Genomic DNA, 25,949 nt, shown 5'->3' on the forward strand with positions numbered 1-25,949 from the left:
AGAGGCTGGAAAACTAGATTATTTAACTCCTAGTACTAATATGGGGTTTGGAATGTTTCATAGAAGGTGGGAGAATCGCATAAAGTCTAATGGATGTGTTTAGGTAAAAATGTGCTGAGAATACTTTTGAGTATATTGGCCTAGCAATGCAAGGGACAGTGCAATGACTGGGAATTGCTTCATCTGATGAGGATTAGGCCTACTAATCAGTATACAGAATCTTGACTACTACACACGATCCTGGAGAAATTATGGTAGTTTGGACACTGGCACTTTTACGTCATCACATCTTGCACTTTCCAACATGATAATGCTTGAAATAACACAACACTGCAGTGGCATTCATTTCAAAGAATAACTGTGGAACAAACTGGGGAGTGGAATTGTAACATAGCCTTCACTAGCAATGTAATTCACTAATGCTTTAACTCAATGATTGCTGACTTACAGTTTGCTATCTAAACTAGGGAGCTGACTATGAATTATCTTGTATTTGTCATATTGGTTGGACGTTTTTTTTTTTTTTTTTTTTTTTTTTTTTTTTTTTTTTTTTTTTTTGAGACTATACGATAATTCATATAAGATGCAGGTATTTCAAATGGGGGAAAGGGAAGCTTGGTGTTCAGAACAAATATAATGAAACTGAACTAAATACTTTTTTAATAGCCAATAAATGAGAAGTAACAAACGAGATCTGCAAAATAAATGCTGAAATGGCAACACCACAATTGGACTAACACACATTTTCTAGATCTGTGTGAGAAAGAAGTATCCAACTCATTACAAGCAAGTGGCATTAATTTCAGCATGCAGTTACTATAAGTCACTTATCTTCTTATAGGTGTAAATGAATTTTGTCTCAGAAGTCTATATTATGAGATAACTCATGATGAGATATCTCAGAGGATGGTATATATAAAAGAATTACTCATCCATATGTCATCCAGTTCTTTTACTAAAAAAAAGTTTGTAGATACAGAGAAAGTGTAAAAGATATCAGGAATTATATATTTTTGAAAATAAAATGTTTACATTTCAACACTGACAGCAAATTGATAAGCAGCTCATAGCAACCATGTACTGACATGTTTGTACAATCATGATACCATTCTTGCTTTAATGATCTCAGCACTCTCTTCCTGCATGAGCTACAAACTTTAAACCAATAATATAAACATGCAAATTCCAAAAACATTTTGCTTTTATTTACTAGAAAAAAAATTTGTAATTACTGTGAAAAATCTGGAACCATATATATATATATATACTGAAGAGAAAATACTAACAGGGTTTTAGTACTTGCAGCAAGTTGATACATTATGCCAATGGTAGTCAACACATTAGAAGAGAATCAGAGCACAATATCACTTACTTTCTACCACAAATTTTATATCTGTGCGTTCCCATCATTATTGGTAGGCAAATATAAAATGATTATTAAAGTTGCTTCTACGTTTTATATTTGAACATCTGAAAAAATTACACTGTTATTCTGTAAATATAAATTAAAGAAGCCAAGAAATTATATACTTGGTTTAATCCTTTATCCAAGTGTAAGCAAACAAGTTTGCACCTGAACTATTTTCAGGACGGGCAACTTATGGTAAAGGTGTATAACTTCACATCACTTGCCTTAGTATCCCATAATGCAAAGCACATATCCTTATGGGTATGTATAATGCTGTGAATTATGGGAAGGGTCATTATCCACACCGGTTTCGAAAATAGTTCAGGCACAAACTTGTTTGCTTACACTTGAATAAAGGATTAAACCAAGTATATAATTTCTTGGTATCTTTAATTAATAGTATAACCAAGTGGAAACATTTTCAACAACTATTCTATAAATGCTTCTGGAAGAAAATAATGGTTTTATTGAAATGGCAGTATCAGAATTAGGTGTTGATTGTGTAACTAACCAAAGTTCAAAATAATATGGTTTACAAGCTGACAGAGATGCATAATCCTTTCTGAAAGTAAGAAAAAGATTCTTCACCATGTCATGCTAACTATATGAGCCTATATATTCTATATACTTATGGTATGTTTACTGGGTTTTGTCAAAACTGGATTTTCATTTCGTTGCATTACAGAAATGTGTTTTTTGTTCTGAGATATGATGGAAATCATAAATTTTGGTTAACCACAAAGGGAGAAATGGAACTAGATTTTCCATCAAATTTTATGCTATGGAACAAATGAGTAACTGATGCCATGCTACATGAGATTATAAAACCTTCAACTTCTACAATTGTGGATGTCAGACAAATCTGATCCATAAATATCAATTATTCCCATGTCTCTGAAGGACAAACTGTGTGCTATAGTCACATACTCCATCAGTGGGTTTAATTATTTTTTGAATAACAGAACAAGGATTTCTGACTTATATAATAATGATGATATCTATAACTTACCACAAAATAGTTGTTTACAAGTATATATGTATGTAAAGTGTATTTCTCTCAACATCAGGAAGTTAAGTAAGAAAAATATACTACACGTTTAAGAAGTCACAGATATCATTAACCAAATATAATACTTGGTTAATGATATCTTGGCTAAATCAGAATTTTATATATACAAGTATATATAAAATTCTGATTTTGTAATTTGAGTAAACAGACATTTGCTGAAACAAATTCATTAGCAGATATATGCCAATAATTTTATGTTCATTGTGATGTGAATAATCTCCAACTAACATTTTACTATGATCAACAAGATAAAGCCATATAAAATGCACAGTAACAGATGAATTTCAATGCCCAGTTCATACCATCACCATGTTTATTATAGGCTAAATGCCTTGACAGTACTAGGCAAATCAACCCCAGTATTCATGCAATTTACAGAACAAAATCACAATTAGTGGCAGTTAACAGTGTTGGATGGAGGCTAATGGATCATGGTATAGTGTATAAACAGTGGCAATTATGTACATGGGAGTTTAAATAGTGGATTGCGCTCTTGCAATTTGAGTTCATTTGACTGCACAGAGGTGCCATGCAATAATAACAGTATGAATAAAAGATAGTTCTATGTTCAGTCTCAAGAGTGGTATTCACATATTATCTAACTCTTAGTCCATTAATGGTATAAAATGCACAATAGGTTACCAAACTTTTGTAGGCGTGAGAAATGCCAAAAACATATAATGTAGTTAGAAGTGACTCATAGTTTTACTATGAAATACAGTGTTGCTGGTGACAGTAAAATGCATTCCTCTTCATTTCATAAACAAATCTCGTGGTGTCCAAATGACTCAAACTTCAAGATCACCACAACTATTGTCTTAAACAATGGCCTCCTTGGTGCTTTTGAACAGAGTAAAGACAAACTTGTAAACTTCAATGCTGGAAAATAACAGGCAGGTCATTGTTTCAGATGTTAGATGTGATATTCTTAAAGCATTTTTTGGACAGTGCAAGATTTGTTTATAAAATAAAGAGAAATGGACTTTGCTGTTATCAGCAAAACTATTAATAGAATTTCATAGCAAAACTATAAGTTACTTCTAGCCACATTTTTGGGATAACTAATATAAAAAGAAATAAAATTACAACAGAAAGCATGTATTTAACAGTCCTCTTCTTCTTCTTCTTGCTCTATAGCCCAAACTGAGCCTACAACCCTGTCTGTCCAAAACTTTACTTCGCCAGTTTGGAAATTGTAATATGATGTTGAAATTTTGATTAATAGTGTATATCCATCTTGTTCTAGGCTTTCTTTTGTTATCTTTTACTAAGAATTTTACTATTTATTGTCTTCTTAAGAATACTATCATTTTCCACCAGAGACTATTATCATCCACTGAGCCAAATATGTTTCTAAGCATTTGGCTTTCAAAAACTGAAATGAATATCTATTGAACTGACTACACATGAGAGAGAGAAAGAGAGAATAGAAAGTCAGATAACCTCTCTTTATTCAATTCTGGACTTCTATCACTTAATTTTTTCCACTGTTTTCTATTTGAATGTTCCCAATTTTCCCACTTGTACCAATTGACAAAATGAAAAACGAAATGCAGAAACATGTTCAGAAAAACAAGCAAAAATTCGCTTCCTTTACAAATATACATTAATTCAGTAGCTCACATAAACTTTCAATTAAATCCACTACTTCTTAATCAGAATTTTCTGCCTGGTGTTAGACAAAAGCCTTCCCTGAAGTCCTCCATTCAGTCCTATCTTGATCTTGCACCTTCCTATGCCACTAAGTCTCGGCAATCTCTTTAATCACACCCTACCATCATCTCCTTGGTCTGTAGCTCTTTCCATTCTATGGATACTATTTCTTGCAATATGACCTGCTGCTCACTGCAATTTGTATTTTTCCATTTTCCTCTGGGTAATCCTCAACTTGTTGGTCGAATTTAATTCTATGTATAATTTCTTCTTTGCAGCCCCACTCTACTGTGATCTTTTGTACTGGGTAAACATAGGATGTTACTATATCAATTTCAGGTTTTCATTTATGCTGGCTTCTTGGTGATATATTTATTACACATTATTTTTGTTTTGTCTTTGTATATAAATTTAATCCTTTCTTTTTACTTTCTGCATTCAATTTATTGATCATTTGTTGAAGTTGATCTACAGAGTTTCCTAAAAGAACAATGTCATCAATAAATCATAAGTGATTTAGTTCTTTCCAATCCAGATTTTTAAAAATTTCTTCTAGGGTTGCTGTAAATAATTTGGGTGAAATGGCATCTGTCTGTTTAACACCATTATTTACAGAAAATTTCATATTTATTATTATTACCCAAGACCTCATGGAGTCAAAGACTCATCTGGGAAGTCCGTTTATCACACATACAGCTCATCATACCATGCTTTAAACACACTCAAATTCTCTGCAGACACCACACTCTCAGGCAAGGCATTCCAATCATTCACAGCCCATTTGCTTGTCCAATCACTCAATTTATTCAAGTCTTCTTGTAAGGCCACATCTTTTCTAATCTTCATAATTTGTCCCAACTTTGCATCATCTGCAAACAACCGAATATCTCCATCCAAATCTTCACCAATATTATTAATATACAAGTTAAACAGTAATGGCCCTAAAAAAGACCCCTGAGGCACATCACTAGTGACTTTCCTCTTCCTAGATATCGCTCCCCCATACACAACATGTTGATACCTATCAGATAGCCAGTCTTCAAGTCTCCAGTCACCAATGCACTAATTTAATATCCAACCCCATCCGCTCTAGTTTCACTATCAACTTATCATGCAGTAATCTATCAAAAGCCTTTTCTAAGCATATTACTGTGTATCCTTCTTCTCTGTCCATGGAAGCATTCACCTTACTATAATAAGTAAGTAGATTACTAAAACATGACCTCCTTTTAGCAAATCCATGCTGTCCATCAAAGATAATACCATTGTTGTCAACCCAATTCTGGATCCTAGTTCTCACAAGCTTCTCGAACAACTTAACCACAACACTTGACACACTATAGGCCTATAGTTTGATGCTTGAGTTCTATCACTCCTTTATGAAGTGACACAATCTTGACCTCCTTTAACTCCTTAGGAACTTGAACCAGTGCAAGACTCATATTAAAAAAATGTGTCAAGGCCAGCATCAAATCCCTGGCACATTCCTTCAGAATAAGTGATGATATATTATCAAGTCCCACAGCCTTATTAACATCCAGTTTGCTCAACTCCCCATACACCTCTTGCTCACCTACAGTCAGTCTCTCCTCCTCCTCATCAACTGCTCTCAATCTCTCCATGATGTCATATTCACAAGAATGAAAGACCTTTATGAACTGCTCATTAAGTATCTCCACTATATCTTCCACAGTAGTTGTCCTTATACCATTTATTCCAATCAATGTCATCTTTTCATGATCATTCTTTTTTTTTTTTTTTTTTTTGCTGGCTGCATATTGAAAAGAACTCCCTAGAATTCTTTTTGACTTCATTAGCTAACTGCTTCACACACTTCACTTTTGCTACCCTTATCAACCAAATCACCCTCCTTGCCTGGTCTTTGTAATCCTTATGGAATTGGTTATTACCACTTATACCTGCCTGCATAATGCCTTTTTTCTCTGTATGGTATACTTAATATCTTCATTCATCCATTTCATACATACCTCATTTAACCTTCTCATCCTTGGAATACATTTAGACATTGAATCTACTAGATAGTTCTTGAAAATCCCCAAGTTGCATTGATCTCTTTTCCAGCTAACTCCTCATTCCATGCTACACCTGCAAGCTGTCTCCTGAGCTCTTCATAATTACACCCCACACTTCCCTTGTAGTTTCACATAAACCCTTTTCTCACAGATGTCCTCACAATGCTGACAACCACCCAGGTAATCACCATATGGTCACTCTCATCAATTGGTGGATGATTTGACACCTCATTTATAATTACATCCTCTTAATGAGATGACCAAATCCAAGACACTCAATTCTCACATGCCCTCTGCTCTGTAACATACTGTCTGAGGTAGTTACTTCTCAAAAACTCAAGAAACTCATTTTCTTTATTTCCAGTTGCTATCTCATCGTTCCAGTCTCTACTGTCATAATTAAAATTTCCCATAATGATCACTTGTTTCATATTTCCTTCGCTAATTTGATCATACATTTCATTATCACTACCATCCACATTACCTGGTCTATAACAACATCCAACCAAGTATTTCACTCAATCTCACACCTTGCCTGGTCTTTGTAATCCTTGTGGAATTGGTTATTACCACTTCTGATACTGCCTCAAAACCACTGCCCCTATTTCCCTCTTGCATCTCTACTTTGTATGGACATAAATCTTTCTTTATCATCAATAGATGATAGAGAAAGATTCCCCCCCCCTCTCTTTTTACCCCTTCTTTCTTCATGATAGACATCATACCCTTCCATCGCTATTCCTGTCAGGATGTCGTCCTCATCTAACCATGTCTCACTTATTCCAACAATTTTTGGGTGAACAGACTCAATTAGTGCAACCATTTCATTTTTGTTATGTTTTAAGGAAATAATAGCTTTCAATTCTGATGGTGGGATATTTAATTCCCACCATCAGAATTGATGATCACTTTAGCTATTTCAAATCGAAGTCTGTTGGCTTCAATACTGTTACATACAAGTTATATTGAATCTATGTCGGGAAGTCGCCGCTAGAGGGATTCGTAGTGTGTAGTGTTCGTGAAAGCTCCTGATAAGATAAGCGTTATTTTCAGTTATCGTTGATAAATTTACTTTAATATTGTGTAGTTTTGTTTGCCTTACTTATCTTAGTGCATCTTTTTGTGTGTTTTTGGTGTTTATAATTTGATAAAATATGTTACTAGTAAGTATGGCTCCAGTACGAAGGAAAATGGTGGCCAGTAATGATGGTTCACCATCTTCTTTCAAGAACGGTAATGTAAAGGAGATGATTCAGTGTACTATCTCAGAAATGTACGCTTTGCAGAGTGCGGTCAGAGTGTGGTTAGATGATAATAAAGGAGTGAATGTGTGTAGAAAATGTAGGGAGAATGAGAAATTGAAGTGTATTTCGAATCATGAGTGTGATATTTTTGTCAAACTTCAGAATGAAGAAAATAGGGATATGACAAGCAGCGAGGTTGTACCAGAGAATTGTGAGAGTGTGAATGTAGAAAGTGTGAATGATAGTATTAATGATTTTACAGAGAATAAAAAAAGATGAGATAGATGCAACGAGTGAGATCGCTTTGTTGAATGGTGCAATACAAATGGCAAAACAGCAGCTAGAGCGTATGAGCAAAATTCGACTGATTGAACCAGCCAATAATAAAAAGTATGACAGGAAAAATAGGCGTATGAGTGTGAACATGAACAAAATGAAGGATAGAGTGCTGTATGGAGACTCGTTAGTACGAGGTGTGTAAGGTAGAGGATTTGACAAAATCGTACCAACCTGCTGCGACCATAAAGGATGTAACTGAGTCTATTAGAGAGCAAAAGGAAAGGGTGAAAGAAATGATTGTTGTGGCAGGTACGAATGATTTGAAAGGAGATAAAATGAAAATGATAGAAGACCTGAATAAATTGTTTGAGGTAGCAAAAGAAAAGAGTGAGAGAGTTAGAATGATTAGTCTTTTGCCACAGTATGACAGTGAAATGTTTAAAAGGAGGGCCATAATTGCGAATGACTTTATGCGTGGGTTATGTATGACGAGTGGTGTGGAATTTGTGGATGTGTGGAGTGAGTTCGATGGGCAAAAGGATCTATATAAGATGGATGGCTTGCATTTGAATGGTTATGGTGTAAGTAGACTTGAGAAAGTGTTGCTGAATGTAGTGGATGTGCAAATTCAGGGAAACTAGATCTATTAAGGGGGGAGGGAAGATATGCAGTCCTTAGGAAGGCAGTTGAATGTATGAATGAATATAATATGCCCGAGCGAATAAGGACAACAAATCAGAGTGGGATAGTTAATATAAAGCATCAAGGTAGGGTTGGGGGTTATTGGGGGTCTTAAATTCATGTACACTAATGCTAGGAGTATTAGGAACAAGAAGGAAGAGTTTCTGGCCATGGTTGGCACTTCCAGACCACAGGTTATTGGTATTAGTGAATCATGGCTGACTTTAGATGATATAGCTAGTGGGATTGAATGTGATGGATATAGTGTGTTCAGGAATGACCGGGAGAATAAAATGGTGGGGGGGAAGGAGTGTTGTTGATTACAGCTGATGAGCTACAGCCAAGGAGAATAGAAGTTGAATTGCAGGATAGAGAAAAGAGCACATTTGAAGCCATTTGGTGTGAGATTGTGGATAGCAGAACTAAATATACAATTGGGTGCTGCTATAGACCAGGTGATGGAAAAGATGGTGGTGACAGTATGCACAAGCAAATAGAAGAAATGAGTGGAAGGATGGTAATTATTATGGGAGATTTCAACTATGGTCGTATTGATTGGAGTGAGGACAGGACACATGGGAGGAAGGAATTGGATTTTATGCGGTTATTAAGGGATAACTATCTGCGACAGCATGTAATGGAAAATAATAGGGGTCAGAGAGTGCTTGACCTAGTAATTACATCTGAGGATTTGGCTGTAACAAATATGACCACATTGCCACCAATTGGTGAGAGTGATCATAGGGGTGTAGACTTGGGAGGTGGCTAAAGGTGTGGAATTTTCAATTAAGACAGGGTACATGTAGAATTATCAGGCTGGAAAGTATGACAAGCTTAGGAGTTTGATTGGTTCAGTGCCGTGGCATGTACAACTGCAAGGACTAGAAGTTGATAGTGCATGGGAGGCAGTTAAGAAGTGTTTGCATGAAGCAATGGCTGACTGTATACCTAGAGTTCGAATAATAAATCAACTAAGGGTTAAATGGATGAATAACACCATTAAGCTTGAGCTGCAAAAAAAGAAACAACTATGGAGAGAATTTAAGGAGAAAGGTGACCGGCAGGCACACGAACGGTATAAAACGCAGGCCAGAAGGGTAACGAGTGAGGTAAGAAAAGCAAAAAAGGATTACGAAAGAACATTGGCCATGCAGGCTAAAGAGAATCCTAAACAGTTTTTTTAGATATGTAGTAAATAAAAGGAAAAATGTACGTGGCAGAATGATTTTAAAGAATGCCGATGGTAGGGAGGTAACTGAATCAGTTGATATAGTTGAGTTACTGAGTGAGCACTTTGCAAGTATATATCATCCAGGTGGTGACATTGCAGAAACGAATAAACCAGTAGATTATATGGGAATTGTGGTGAATGAAGTGGAGGTGAGTAGTCTATTGCATAACCTCAATGTCAATACATCGGTGGGATTGGATGGTATACCAGCTCGTGTCGTACGAGAAGCAGCTAAAGAATTGTCAGTAACCTTGACCATTTTGTTTAATTTGAGTCTCGGGTCTGGGTTAGTCCCGAGGGAGTGAAAGAGGGGAAAATAGTTCCACTGCATAAAGGTGGTTCCAAGACTGCTGTTGTAAATTACCGACCGATTAGCATATCAGGAATCATTGTCAAGGTCTTAGAGAAATTAGTCAAGAAAAGAATACAGGATTGGATAGATGAAAATGGGATATTGTATTGGGGACAACATGGTTTTGTGAAGGGTAGATCGTGCCTCAGTAACTTGCTCACGTTTTATAACACAGTTACGGCTGAACTGGATAGGGGTAATGGGTTTACAGTGATGCTGCTGGACCTTGCCAAGGCCTTTGACAGGATACCACATGGAACCCTAATCAGTAAACTAGAGCAGATGGGGATAGATATAGGGTTGGTGAGATGGATAGGAGGGTGGTTGAAGGAGAGATACCAGAGAGTGGTTTATTCAGGAGTGGAGTGTAAAAGACGGCTTGTGACTAGTCGTGTGCCACAGGGCTCTGTTCTTGGACCACTGCTTTTCAATTTGTTCATCAATGATATAGGAAAGGATTTGAGAGGAAATGTTCACTTGTTTGCCGATGATGCAAAGTTGGGTAGAGCAATTATGAGTGCACAGGATGTCAAAATTTTACAGGATGATTTGGATAGTTTGGAGGACTGGGCTAGGAAAAATGGATGTCAATTTAATGTGTCAAAGTGTAAGGTTATGCACTTTGGGGTGAAAGAATAGCAGCAGTATATCACATTGGTGGAACCATCAATCTCCAGGAGATTGATGAGGCCAGGGATTTGGGAGTGTTGGTGGATAGGGAATTGAAGTTTAGGGGGCACATTGCAAAAGTGACTAAATCAGCTCATCAAATCACTTGGCTTCTGAAAAATACTTTAACATGCAGAGACAAACAAGTTGTTGTTCCTCTGTATCGAGCCTTGATAAGACCCCATCTGGACTACTGTGCCCAGTTATGGGCATCAGGGTTTCTTCGTGATGGGGAGGAAGTGGAGAGGATCCAGAGACGAGTGACCAAGATGATAGAAGGTCTGTCGAATGAACCTTATGAGAATAGGTTGAAGATTTGTGGGTTGCAGAAATTGGTCGATAGGCGAAGGAGGGGTGATATGATTGAGACATTCAAATCACTGAAGGGTTTCTATAAGATTGATCCAGAAGATATTTTTGAAAATATGACTCGTGGTGGGAGGACTAGGGGCCATGAATGGAGGCTGAGCAAGAGTGTGGTTGACAAGGGTGTTAGAGCTAGGTTTTTTACTTGGAGAGTAGTGAATAAGTGGAATAAGCTTCCAGAATCTGTTGTGGATGCTACAACCGTGAATGAGTTCAAGGCAAGGTATGATAGATACTGTGTGAATGTTGAATAGTTGTTCTTGACATGATGTTAGGGCCTCCCTTGATGAGTCTGTTGACTCCTTGGAGTTGCCCGGAACAACAATAATAATAATAATACTGGAGAGATGTTTGACGTTTCTTTCTATATTATGATATAGAAAGGACACCATTTCATTTGGCTTGTTTCTTACACTTCTAGCATTTGTATACAAACACAACAGCTCATTCCTGGATCTACAGCTAGTTCCACTGATACCACTCATTCGATGTGATCTCTCCATGCTCAACTGGGGCGATTTCCCTTTCTGCTTATTCATTTTATAACCCTCTTCAATTCCAAGTGTTTCTCTTGATCCCAGGTCATCCAATTCCTTTCCTGTCTACATATGTTTTACATCCTCTTGGAGCATCCACCTTTCTCATGCTGTGTACCCCTGTCCACGCTGAGCCTCTCCGTTTCCCTGTTCCTCTTGCACACCCACCCATTCTCTCATTTTCATACTCATTCCACTCACTTCCTCATTCATAACCACCTTTTCAATCTCTCCTGCTCATCCACATCACTTCCCACTTGATCTGATTCATTCTCTGTGCTCACTTCTCTACCTCCCAGCAGAAGTCTCTCCAAGCGAGTCGCACCATAACCACTCAAATGCAGTCTATCTCTCTTATATAGTTCACTTCGTCCTTCAAACTCATTTCCACACATTAACAAACTGTACTGCTTTCTCCTCACACATTTCAGCTAACATATTCATAATCCTTGCTCTCTGCCTCATTTCACCACAGTCATACCTAGGCAACATGCTTACTACCTTTCCTGTCACACTATTCTCTTTTATCCGTCTAAGCAGCCTCCTGATATCCATTCTGACATGCTCTTTATCCTCTGTCTTGTGATTTCTACCTATTAAAACCATCAACTCTCTTGCTCGCTCCCTCCTCATATCCAATGCCTTAATCACGCTACTGATTTTACTGCCTGGAAAACATACCTTGTACATCCTCTAATCCAGCACACCTTTAATAATGCAGTCGCCATACAATGCCACTCGCTCATCTTTCGTACCAACATGATTTGTTTTAATCGTTTTCACCTGAATTTTCTTAATTTCATTCCACATCCATTCATCTCTTGCCTCATCCTACCCAACTCAACTTTTGAATCTCGCATCACATTCTCTCTGTCATTCAATCTTTCTCATTTTTGAACTCTCGATCCCTGCTTCACTCTCATTCATCCTTCTAAGTTTGCGTACTTTCAGTTCATGTGCCCAACTTTTGCTATCATTCATTCTTTCGATTTTTCCAACTTTTGAACCTTGCGTCACGCTATTTCAGGATTCATTTGTTCTCTCAATTTCGTTGCCTTCTGCCACATTCACCTCACTTTCGTCCTTTTTACCATACATTATAGTTTTCAAGTCACTCGTTTTCTTTTCAATGATTTTTTAACAATTTTTTGCCTTATTTCACACCATTCTTCTCTTCCGAACGTGCACCCATTCTCCCCGCGTCATTCTCGCTACTAATACTTTTTCTCATCAAATTCATATTAGCACTCATCAAATCAATTTGTTCCTAATTTTATACATGGAGTTCAAATATATATGACTAAGCATATTATTATTATTAAGAGAGAGCTCCAAGAAGTCAGGGACTCATCGAGGGAGGCTATATATTACACGCACCAGCTATCATACTTATTCTTGAATTAATTCACACTACTTGCATTCACAACAACCAATGGCATTCCATTCCAATCATGCACTACCCTATGAAAGAAAAATCTAGCCCTCACTGCCTTTTTAGCAGCATTCGTTCTCAGCTTTCAAGGATGCCCTCTTGTCCCTTCATCACCCTCCATAAATATGAAGAATTCCATCAACAGAAATCCTGTATGATCCTTTCAGAAGTTTGCAAGTCTCAATCATATCAACTTTCTTTCTCCCATTTGCTAGTGTTTGCAATTCTCAATCTGGCCAAAGGAATCTGTCTTCAAAATCAGTATTCCACAATCCTGATATCATTTTTAACACTCTCCTTTGAACTATATCTGAACCACAATGGAAACCAGGAGACCAGACCTGCACACAACACTTCAAGGTCTTATCAAGTCCTTTTAAAGAGGCAAAATGACATCCTTATCTTTACATGTGAACATTCGTTTCAGCATTGCAATTATCTTTTGAGTTGTATTTGCAATCATTGCTACATGGCCCCTGAACTTCAACTTCCTATGCACTGACACGAAAAGATCATTAGCCTGATCAGTTTTTTCTAGCATAGTCTCATCAATATAATACAACACTGGGTATCTAATCATGCCAAAATGAATGCCTTTACATTTACTGACATTGAACTGACATCCATTTTCCCCATGTCCAATTCCAGCCTATTCAAATCATTCTGCAAGTACTGCATATCAGCTGCATTCCTGATTACCCTACCTATCTTTGTATCATCAGCAAACAGCTATATGTCGCTTGTCAAATCCTTCCCAATATCAATAATGTACAGATTGAATAACAGTGGACCAAGCACTGATCCTTGTGGTACACCACTGGTTACCTTAAATCTTGCAAACTCACATCCCCCCATACACCACTTTTTGAAATCTGTCAGTGAGCCATCCTCTTACCCACACCAACCTAACCCATATTCTCCAATTTATGCAATAGTCTACCATGCTGTATTCCGTCAAAAGACTTATCAAAATCCAAAAGTATCATGGTGTATCCATTCCGCTTGTCTAACTCAGTGATAACATTATTATAGAATGTGAGCTAGTTGCTAAAATATGACCTTCCCATAGTAAATCGATGGTGTTCATTGCAAAGTAGAGATTCTCTGTCAACTAATTTCTGAATGCAAGCCCTAACTAACTTTTCTAAAATCTCCACCACCAAGTGAGATACTGATTGGCTGATAGTTGGATACACTGGTCTCTACATCCCAATGCTCGTGCAATGGGATTAACATACATTCTTTTCATTCCTATGGAATCTTCCCTGTTCTGAGACTCATATTAAACAGTCTGATAAAAGAAATAGCCAGTTCAGCTGAATGCTCTTTTAGCACATGTGCTGATATCCCATCATTCCCTATTGCTGAATTCTTATTCCATTTGTGCAACAGCTGTAATATCTTGTCCTCTTACACCTGAGTTATATCAATATAAGTTTTTCAATTGCTTGATTTTTTTAGCATTTTTAAAATAGCTAACACTGAGATTGAATCAAGTGCCTTTTCAACATCGATAAAGCCAGACCTAAGGGTTTGTGGTATTATCTAGTGATCATATTTGCAAATTTGCAATTCACAGTTAAATCTTTGGAGTTGAAATGAGTCCGGGAAGATTCTACATTCTAATTTATTGTATTTTTGTTACAGCACACATACTGAGTTAGTACTATCATCGGAAGCTCCTTCTGAGTTGTAGTGGTAATTGTTGTAAAAGAGACATGATAACCTTATTATTTAGCTACAAGACACATCCAGTGATTAAACATGAATGGCAAGTGTATTGATGAAATTAAAATAACTTGGAAATGGGGGTGTAAAGATGCCTGGTATATTTCATCCAAGTCGTCAGGGTGGGTGAAATATACCAGGCATCTTTACAAATTTTGATAATGAAGATTAGAAAGCACTGATGCAGATTCAGACATGAAAAGTAATTTGCTTTTCTTAAGTCTAAGCATGCAGAGAAACATGTTCTGCAGGTGGGATCCTAGTTTATGATGAAAACTGGTGCTTGCAAGCGGTTTAACATGAGCCTCATAATAAGTAGTACATTACAACCTTTCAGAGTTTTGGATACAGATACACCAAGTTCAGAGAATGGTTGGAAGATATGATATGCATGCATGACCAAATTTCTCTTTCTTGTGAGTACTGCTATGGTGCCTCACTTGATGAGTTTCATATCTAACTGGCATAAGTGGGAGGTGCAATTGCATCTCCTCCCCATCTCTCTCTCTCTCACAAATGTAAGCTACATCATTACAATGTTCTTCCTCTTGGACGTCATAGCTTAACAATTTCATAATGGACAACCCTGTGGTAAACTGCTTACATGTGAACCCTACATAGGAATCAAAGCTAAATTCTGTAAAAAGGTGTTAAAATCTCTAATCAGATCAAACAACACTTCAGATCTTAGATAATCCAACAATAACTGACAAGCAATGCTATAAATAGAAAGATGATAAAACAACAGCTGCACTAAGTTTTTTTTTTTTTTTTCCCACACATCCATTTAACCAGTATCTTGGTAAGCACTACTAATGTTTTGAATAGAAAAAATTGTGAAGACTTTTAGAAACACAAAATTCTAGATACTATAAATGAACTACAACATTATATAACAATAAACTATAAAAATACCATTAAAATCACAAATTGTAATCATACTGGAATTGTAATTTACAAAGCACAACCTGAATGCTAAACAAAGGCAAAACATATAATTGTTATAGTTATACAAAAATGCTACGTGAAAGAATGCATTTATCTATCAATGTCAGTGCAAAATTTAAAACTCAGTAGTATGTACAATCTCAAGTCACAGAATGCAGCAACATGCAAATTGATAGCCTATGAAGAAGAACAATGGTTCATTATAAAGTCACTATAATCATAGTCAAATGATGAGCACATGAAAGAGTTAACAGCATTTCAAAAGGAAATGTCATCTACACCGATCCCATACACGATGCATGCATCAAAGAGCCAATAAGCACATCAGTGTTGTATAAGGAATGTAGGTTAGAATTGAGAAAACTGAAATTCAAAAGAATACTGAAATTGGATAAATAATAACCTTATTTCTAGTTTAAGCTGACAAGTCTATTTGGGTTGCAACATTTGTTAGTACAAATTTAAACTAGATCCTGTTCTCGCAATTTCTAGATAATAACATTCTGTGTTGCTTATTTATAGTTTTTAAACTAGACAACAGTTGCATCCTCATAACCTAACTACACATACCAGACACTGTATTATAAAAACCTTTTATGCAGATATACGTAATCACTCACGCAACGCATATACAAAATACTTGATCGTGTGCATTGCTATGTATCCTACACAGCTATTTAAGAATACTGCTGGTCAGCAATAGTCAACAGTTTTGATCCCAATGGGAAAAACAAAGGATCTTTTGGAGTTCATTAAAGGCTTATTGTGAGTGCTTGTCTGGCTGGAGCCACAATTTTGAAAACTGCAGGGCTGACTAGTTTCTCGAAAGGTGAAATATCCTGGGTGTTTAATCAGTGGAAAAATAACCCATATTGCTTGTCTAAAATGCATAACTGTGATCCTAAAACAATTTGTCAGGAATGAGATCACTATTGTCTGAGAAAGCTTGTGGGGACAAACAGAACTTCCTGTGTGCAGCAACTGACTGAAGCATTTAACGAAGGCTGTTCCCGACCCATATCTTAATGAACTGTGCACAAGGAATTGAAGATGATCAGTACTGGCAGTTGCATGCTTATATGAAAATCACTGATTTCTGTGAAATTTTCAATTCAGTGGCTGGTATATGTAGATTAACCTATCAATGAGGTATGGATATGTACAATACTGGAAGTGTTACTGAATGCTATATGGGAAATTATTTCCAAATGATATAATGTTAATAAATATATTAATAAATAAAAAAATCTGCTGTTTTTAATTTAGCAAATAAACAACTTTATCATCCATTGTAGTATATTTCTTGCCAGTTCTTTAATAATACATCTTTCATTCCCAATAAATAAGTAAAAAAAAAAAAAATCAGCATGATTTAGCAGATTTTAACAATATCAACAGCATATATATTTTTTAATCTATAATAAAAAAATGCTATTAATGACATTAGCCTACATTTTTTCACACATGATCAATAACTAGAGGTACAACAGCTGACATACAGCCTGATGAAATGAAGTCTTCGAAGACTTCCTTCCTAATAAAGAAACTAAACGATAAACTTCAGCAGTATTCTGCAGAGCCAATCAGTTAATATCATGGTCAATCTATAAAACTCAAATATGACAATGCTGTTATCTTATTTATTTAACTTGGAATGTAACATTCATAAAAAAGCTGTTAAGAAACTGAATTTCTTACTACTAACTATATCAAATAAAAGATAATTTTTTTATTTAATTTCAAATTTTTTTTTTTTTCATTTTAAGATTTATTCCCAAAGGGAAAAAGAAAAGTTCTATATTCCACTGAATATAGAAGATTATAGAATATATAAGCACCATTACAGTTATTCATTAATTATAACAAAGTATGAATAACAGATGCCTGTATTATAACTATCAGTCTGTGGAAAAAGACTGATGATAAATAGCTTATGAAACAAATGCATATAAACAAGTCTTTAAAATAAATTATATGCACAATAATCTTTAAATGCTGCTAAAAAGATACAGAATTTAATGTATAGATCACTGATACTTACCGTTAAATCTTCTAATATTTCTCTTTTCTTCTCCTCAGATAATTTACGTTTTTTAGATGACATGTTTCGATATGACTTGAGAGAGATCTGTTTATCCTCACCAATATAACCTCGACAATTTTCTGATTGACAATGGCATTTCTGGGCTTCCTTGCTGAAAGCATTGCAAATGTTTGCAAAGATACATTAGTCCAGTAGATAGAAATATAATTAGTTTAAAAATAATTTAAATATATTTATTATACTAGAAATATGAGTATAAGGGGAAACATTAATACATTTTCATTCCTCTCCCCTTTTACAATTGGGGAAGGAGGATGGGGGATCTTGTCATTAACCACCTTACCAGCCATTATGAATCAAATACACATCCTCATACACTTCGTATCCATCGTATATTTCAATGTAATATCAACGGTATCTCAATTTTAATATGCACTTTGCATCCATGATAACCTTGGCCAGTAAGGTGGTTAAAAAATATATGTGAATGACTACAGTCACTTTTAATACCTGCTCATATCTTTTGGGATCGACAATAACATTCTACTTTTTATTAGTAATCCATATTTACAAGAGGCTACAGAACAAGCATAAAATTCTTCTGTTAGATGGGGAGGAAGGTCATTTACATTTGTAATGAGCGATACCATATTAATCACCTAATAAGGACTGGATAATTTCAGTTCTTTGAGACTTAAACAGAAGATCAAAATAAAAAATGGGTTTGTGATTATTTCTATATATTAAGTAAAGCTAACTGAAGGGACAAGGTCACTTTCAGTAGCCATGGATTTGAAGTTTGTTAAGGGTAAAAGGTATGGAAATATGAAGAGCCTTTTCCAGGAAGCCTATAAGAATTAAAAGAATCAACTAGAGCATCTGACCCAATCATCAATCCTCATCTTCCTGTAGTGTGTCCATCACAGTTGACTTTGACATAGCAAACTCATAGGGACATATTCCATACTGAATTTTTTTTAGCATACCCATGGAGCATTAGTTGAAACTTTTGTGCAGTTTGTTACAATGGTGTAGTTCATATCCAATTGAATGCTGAAAGAAGGAGGATGGAATGGCAGTTTAGTACTTAGCTGACCAAACTGTACTATACTGGTTGAAATTATATATGTATGTAGGTACAACATAATCAAGTTATTTAGTTATTTAGACAATCAAGTGGTTTTACTAGGTTGATTGCAAAGGAAATCAAGGATGTTTTAAATTTCTCAAAATTTTACAACTATTATAATATTTATATATATATATATATTATGAACATTGTTTATTGGCCATGTTTAAACTGTTCTTTAGTTTCTAAACTGCTGGTCTCAGAGCAAGAAAAACTGCTACTATTACACTTTTTTTATCTAATCTTTGTCAAGTAGCTTTATTTTATCCTCCTACATGTTTCGCGGCAATCTTTTTCTATTGGCATCCTCAGGGAATACAAACTTTTAAGATCACCGAACTAGTAAGCTAAAATGAAGGTTACAGACTAGGTTATAACTGATGGTTCTAATTCATACAAAAAATTGGTATTGTGCGTGACAATGTGCATGTCTCGTTAACGTGATTTATTCGCTATGGCTCATGATGTAATTGTTATGAAAGTTCATTTCTTTGATGTTTAATGATCTGATAAAAGTTTTCCAAATTTCTGGTAAAATTAGACCTTGATTCTTGTTTAGGTTTTCAGTTTTACGGGCTTTAGGAGGAGGCTCCTGATCCAGACTGTGTCATAAGCTGATGTTAAGTCGATGAAAGTGACTCCAGATTTAAGTTTCTTCTGGAAGCCTGCTTCAGTCTGTATTGTCAGGGACAGGACCTGGTCACAGCATCTTCACAGGGATCTTCAAATGTTTGTTGATGATGTAAAGTTAGGTAAACATTTTTTTTTTTTTTTTTTATCTAACATGGTGGATAGTTCCTTGTCCTCTCACCATTCAACTAATGCCAGGGTTTCACAACATTCTGTCCTCTCATCAACCCGTTTCCTGCTATATATCAATGACCTACTTCAGTTGACATCCAACCCAATACACAGTTTTGCAGATGACAGAACATTGCACTCCTTCCTTTCATTTGATAAACCTTACTCTACACAACTCACCTCAACCTACAGAACATCAATCACCACCATCGCCTTCAATTGTGATCTCCAAGCCATCCTCCTATAGGGTTCAGATAACCTCGTCACTTTCAATGCTAATAAAACCCAGTTTTGTCTTATTTCTCATAAAAAAAAGAACCACTTTCTCCCAGTATTATTTTTGATAACACCCAAATTTCCAGAGAATTTGAGATTTCTCTTCTTGGAATTACCCTGACATCAAGCCTCTCCTGGCATAAACACATCGTAACCATTGCATCCTCAGCTTCTAAAAAAAATAGGATTTCTCTTTTGCTCAAGATGCTACTTCACCCTGAACAGCTGTTAACCTTATACAAATCTGCCCAGCTATTCAATATTGCTTTCACATTTGGAGTGGGGACCCTAAAAGCTCCCACAAAATGCTTGACTCAATAGAGGAGAGCAATTAGACTTATTAATGACCAATCTCTTACCTACTTCCCACATTTTCGCACAGATATTTTGGTTTCCATAACATGTGTATTCTACAAACATTTCCATGGGAAATGTGCATCTGAAGTAGCATCAATAATATGCCCACTTAGTACTAAGCTCATTGGAACATGTGCAGCTGCTGCTCAACATCCCTTCAACGGTGCACCCTGAAACCCGCAGAACAAGTTTCTTTTCCTCCTCCTTACCTGCAACTGCTGTATTGGTGAACAGTCTTCCCTCTGTTGTGTTTCCCAAGGAATACAATATATAGTCTTTTAAATCAAATGTAAACAAGTTTCTCCTTTCCCAACCCACTACCCATATACAGTAGTAATGTAAAATCTCTAGCAGAAAAATTTTGTTTTGCTAATTTTTCAGAATCGATTTTACAGTTTTTTTGTTTTAATATTTAGTAATATTTAAAATATAATGTGCAAAATAAAATGTTGCTGTAAAAGTGCATATACATTGACTGTATGTAAAGCTGTAAGTAGGGATTATGCCAGATTAGCGATGGCGAAACACCAACCAAATGTTGCAAGGTTAGCCGATGTTGACCGAACGGGCAGAAATGACATCATTGCTAAAGGCTAATCCTGAAAAAACACCATAGAGAACAAAGAGCAACATTTTGCATAAAAGGAGATTGTGGCCCTTGGCTTTTCTTCTGCTCGTTGCCCAGGCTTTTGTTCCGGTCGTTGTGGAGGCGTTTAACCTTCTCTTCTAGTCGCTGAGGCTCTTCTTTCTGTTGAGCGCTGTAGGATCTTCATCTCCAGATCGCAGCAGGCTGATTTCCTCATCGATGGCTCTCTGATTTAGTCTCCAGAAAGAGAGCAGATACTCGCAAGCCTAGCAGTAACTACGGCTGATTCCATATCGAATATCCGATGGAGGATATTCTACAAGAGATCGCCTGTGATATCTAAGCAGGAGGAAAGTCAACCAGAACATAGAGGCTACTACGATCCTGAAGAAGTATGCTGCAATTTGTTTGGACTCTTAATTCATGGTGAAATTGTAAGTAGGCACTAATTTCATAATTTTGTTAAGGAAGTGTATCCCAGAATGGTGAATGTGCTTACAAGAAATCGATTGTAAACAGGTACCTACTTAGTCACAAGTTTGCAGGAAGATTGTTTGTTAATTTGCATGGTTTAAACAATGAATGTGTGCATAGTTATAATACAGGTAGCAGTGCTATTGAGAAATTGTTTGTAATTAGGCGATTATTAAGTCAGCATTTGAGGGAAGGATTTTATTTATCTGTTTATGCAGTGAGCAAGCATGTACATAATCCAGTAATTGTGTGCATTGTGAGTTTTGCCTTATCAATTGCCTTTTTTGCTTGAAAAAGGGGTTAAGTGAAATGTGTAATGTACTTCTTGTCTAGTTTTAGAATAAATGTTTTTATTTTGTAACTACCTGGCCTGTTCTTTGGCTAATGCATTATCTCAAAAAAAAATGGGAACCTGCGGGCATAATAAATTATGAATAGTCACAAGTTGCATATAGAGATTTAGGGTATGGTTAGTGATTACTTCTTGTTTTTCCTCACCCTAACTTTCAAACAATATTTACTCAAATTAGATGGTGCAGTCGAAAATAAAATAAATTTTCTAATTTGATTTGTGTGAGAGTGGGGACTGCATACATTAAATAAACTTATAACACAAGGTTTGTTTAATAGCAGGGGGGACAGAAATTGGTCACAGCAGGATTAATCTTGAGAGGTTTATGTAAAAGTAGGTGATAGTCTACACTGAGTGAAGTTGGGAAAAGTAAAGTCAAGACAAAGTAAAGTTAAAATAAATAATTTAAATTAATATTTAACAAAGCCAACAGCCGACATCAAAATTAAATAATTAATATTATTTTACACTAATATTATAGGTTGATCAACCAACTTCTCATGTATGGCCCAACATAAAAAATAAATAAATAATATTCTCAAATTCAATTAGGAGATATTAAGCTTAATTCTATATTATATAACACTGCTTTTTAAATAAATCTGCTGTTAGTGTTTAAGTCATAATGCTTTGACAAACATGATATGAATCTCAGGAATAAAATGAAAAACTACTATATGAAACTAGGTGGGGGGGGGGGGGGAAGAAAACAGTGGCTGCTTTCTCAGGAGTGATCCTGGAGAACAAGTCACATATTTAAGCATATTTTAGAGAAAATGGCAAACTGTGTAACTAACAGAATTAAGTAAAACTGGTTGTAAGCCAGATGAATAGTTCGCAGTATATCTTGCTTCAAACTAATTTTAACTTTGGTGTCAGGATTAAAAATACATAATAAATAAGAAGAAACCAACTAATTTTCACTACAGGTTACTTATGGATTCTTCAGGCTAACAAAAATAAATGCATAGTTAACAAATACAAGATATAAATTAACAAGAGAAACTTATAGGAACCATTGTAATATGATAAATCTAAAAATATGTGGAGATAGTGAATAGCTGCACAAGTAATCCAATTTCTAGATTATGTCAATATTAGCAAGGCTTTGACATTCTTATTAGTCCTGATGTTGTCTCCCTGTATACAAACATCCCAACTGATGAAGTTTTAAGTCTCAAAACTTTTTAAAATATTGCCTTCAAATGACTTAAAATGGAATGATCATTCTATAAATACCTTTTTGGCCTACATGTACAGATCTTATCATCGAATACTTTGAAAAAAAAAAAGTTTCTTGAATTAGGCAATATGAAACCTGCCATCTGGTGGAGATAATGGGTGATATCTTGGATATCACTGATTTAAACAATTTTCTAATCGCTCTCAGTGTCTTGTATAAAAAAATAAAATTCATTTTGAATTGGAAAACAAAGGCAAATTGCCATTTCCAGATAATCTTATTTCAAAAACATCTCAGAATGGTTTCACATTAAATGTTTTCCATAAGCTCACTTATACTGGACATTACCTCCATTATCCGTTATCTTCACAATCCTGCGCATAAAATAGGATTCATTCATAGCATTAAAAGGCAAGCAATCTTAAAAAGATGAAAACAGAAAATATGTAAGATTATAACTTCTCTTCAACCAATTCGGTCACAACAAAGACTGAAGGAAATCAGCACAAAAAAAATTATTCTCCAATCCTACTTCTTGGCCAAATCTTAATGTGCATGAGCTACAGACACTCACTGTTTCAGTTATGTAAATCAGTAGTCATTCAAATCAGAATCACCGATCTCAAATTTCATAGCATCAGTGGCAAACAAACTTATTCTTGCCATCCTTCTCCCAAAGACAACAAAATAACCACTTCTATAAACATCAAGGAGTTGACAGAATTCCTTGTTCTTTGGCCTTTCTTACATAGTTCAGAATCCTAGAGGTTCTAAGATAAAAAAAAAAAAACTCTGCAATGTGGCTCATCAAGGGGAAGAAAGGCCAGTTTAGCTTACCACTCTTCACAGACACACACACCAATTGGCAAGATCTCTATGTCTTATCTAGAAGATAAACTTTCTCTCCTGTCAGATAATGAATCTACAACAATCACTTTTTTTCATATGGCTCACTGTACAGAAATAAAGGACTGATCCCATCTGGAAGTCTTTAATTAGATCATTTCATGCACCAGATTTTAACTTTTTGGCTAATCTCCAAACAATGCTAACAAATGGATGACTTGTTTAATTTCACTGTTTCCATGTTTTTTGATTCTTACAACAGTTCTTACCAGTTTTGCATGTTAATTTACATAATTTATTTGTCAAATATATATTCAGTTTCTAATCAGTTCCTTCTTATTTAGTATGCATCTTCAATCCAGTAAACAAACCCCCCCCCCCCTTTAATGATTCTAGTCAACATAATTAAAAAACCTAAACCTGAGTTGAGACAGAAATAAAAAGGAGACTATATGAGTTCTGAGAAACTTGGGGCATGAATAAATGACATTAATGCAAACCTATTAAATATTATGTTACCTCAAAAGAATCTGACACTTTTAATATTCATGATTTTGAACCAAAAAATGGCAGGAAAGTAGCACATCTAGTTAGGAGTACTTTAGAAAACAAAAATGGAGTGAATTAACTCAAGATATAAGATTTTGAAAGAGAGTTGTTAATAGGAAGGTAGGTAATGAAATATTCTGTTGACGTACTATATCTGGTACACATTACTACTGGTTTACAGCAAAATATAATTTGGAGACCAGTAAAAGAACATGAATCAGACTGTTAATTTTGTTGAACTAGCATAATTAGATTTCTATGAAAAACAAATGTCTGATATCATATCCATTGCATATTATACTGAATCTCATGTTACTCATGTTAAACAGCAAACCAAACAAGTAGGCTCTGCATTCCATCACCTAAAAGCATGGTGTTTAAAAATTTAAGATGCCAAAAATCAAGGTACATTTCCATTTGTTGGACTCTGAATTAAGAATCTATGAAAAAAAAAAAAGGAATAATTGAAATAAGTCATTAAAAATAGAAGTCTGGAATTCAGAGATACTGGTAATTGGCTTCATATAACAATAAAGATTGAAATTATGAAACACTAGTTGATCAATTACAACAAGGTATCAGAAGATGGTACCAGAATGCTACTTAAAATTACGTTCATGATCCTGACAGAATTTATTCTGTCAGGATCATGAGATTAATAGAAAGCAGAATGATAGTGAACTGTTCAGTGGAGGAACAACCAAGAAAGCACCTATAGATACTTCTTTATTTTATAATAAAAAAAAATGAGAAAGTGCACCAGTGAGAAGGTTCATCTATTGGACAGAATGCTCTCTTCTACAGAAAATCAAATGTGAGAACAATATATATTTCAAATCTGCCCAGCCAAAGATATCTTTGGTTGGGCAGATTTTGATTAAATTTTGATTAAATCTTTCTTAGGCATCCACAATCACAAGTAAAGAACTTCCACTAACTTTTTGTTTTGATTACCATTATTAATTTTCCACTACGTGAAAAGTGATCTGAGTATCATAAGCAAACATATTTTACAACCTGATTTGATATGAGAATAATCAATAAAAAGTACTGTTATAAAAAATATACCTCGAATTCTAACTTAATTCAGTGCCTATAATACAGGCAAAGCATATGGATTAAAGCAAATTATGCTATTTAAAAATGATGCTTACTATAAGACTATTATTAGTGTCTAAATAAGCCCTCCTCAATGAGTTAGGACTCCTTGCAAGTGCATTCCCAATAATTATAATAATGAGTTTCAAGTGACTTTCAATATCAGAATATAATTACATTCTGACAATGAAACTCAAAATTTGGTTTCAAAAAAAATAAAATTAAAAAACGCTCTTACCCATAACGCTGAAATTGGTAATCAAATGTCAGCTCTTCTCCACTCTTTACATAACACCTTGTAAAGAACCCAATTCTCAACTCTCCATTTACTGTCCACTAGAACAAAACAAAAATTATACCTGAAAATGTATTACAAGTTAGTGAATATTCAATACGGGTTTTACACGATATAATTACCACTCCTTGGATGTAAAATGTTTTATTTTCAGCTTAAACTACTTTTATGCACAATAACAAAGGCTAAAATAACTTGAAAATTATTTCATAATTAATTACCATAATGATGTGTGTAAGAAATCAAATAAAATGATTGATTGTTAAATGTATGTCAATATCATTATATTAGTAAGAGAGAGACCTCCAGGGAGTCAGGGACTCATCGAGG

The 25,949-nt window shown here is 35.2% G+C and overlaps 1 protein-coding gene across 2 annotated transcripts in view; it reads right to left on the minus strand.

The window, feature by feature from the left end:
* Set2 (SET domain containing 2) overlaps positions 1–25,949 on the minus strand; it is a 552,532-nt gene that overhangs the window by 295,977 nt on the left and 230,606 nt on the right. For both annotated transcript variants that reach the window (XM_090414077.1, XM_090414085.1), the window contains 2 exons: positions 25,563–25,660; positions 17,671–17,824 (listed from right to left, as the gene is read on the minus strand). In XM_090414077.1, coding sequence (XP_090270203.1) covers positions 17,671–17,824; positions 25,563–25,660 — 252 coding nt within the window. The remainder of the gene's footprint in view (positions 1–17,670; positions 17,825–25,562; positions 25,661–25,949) is intronic.

The sequence above is a fragment of the Typopeltis vanoorti genome, chromosome 2 (genome assembly GCF_054136105.1).
Source record: "Typopeltis vanoorti isolate ZY-2024b chromosome 2, IOZ_Tvanoo_1.0, whole genome shotgun sequence".
Classification (NCBI taxonomy): Eukaryota; Metazoa; Arthropoda; class Arachnida; order Uropygi; family Thelyphonidae; genus Typopeltis; species Typopeltis vanoorti.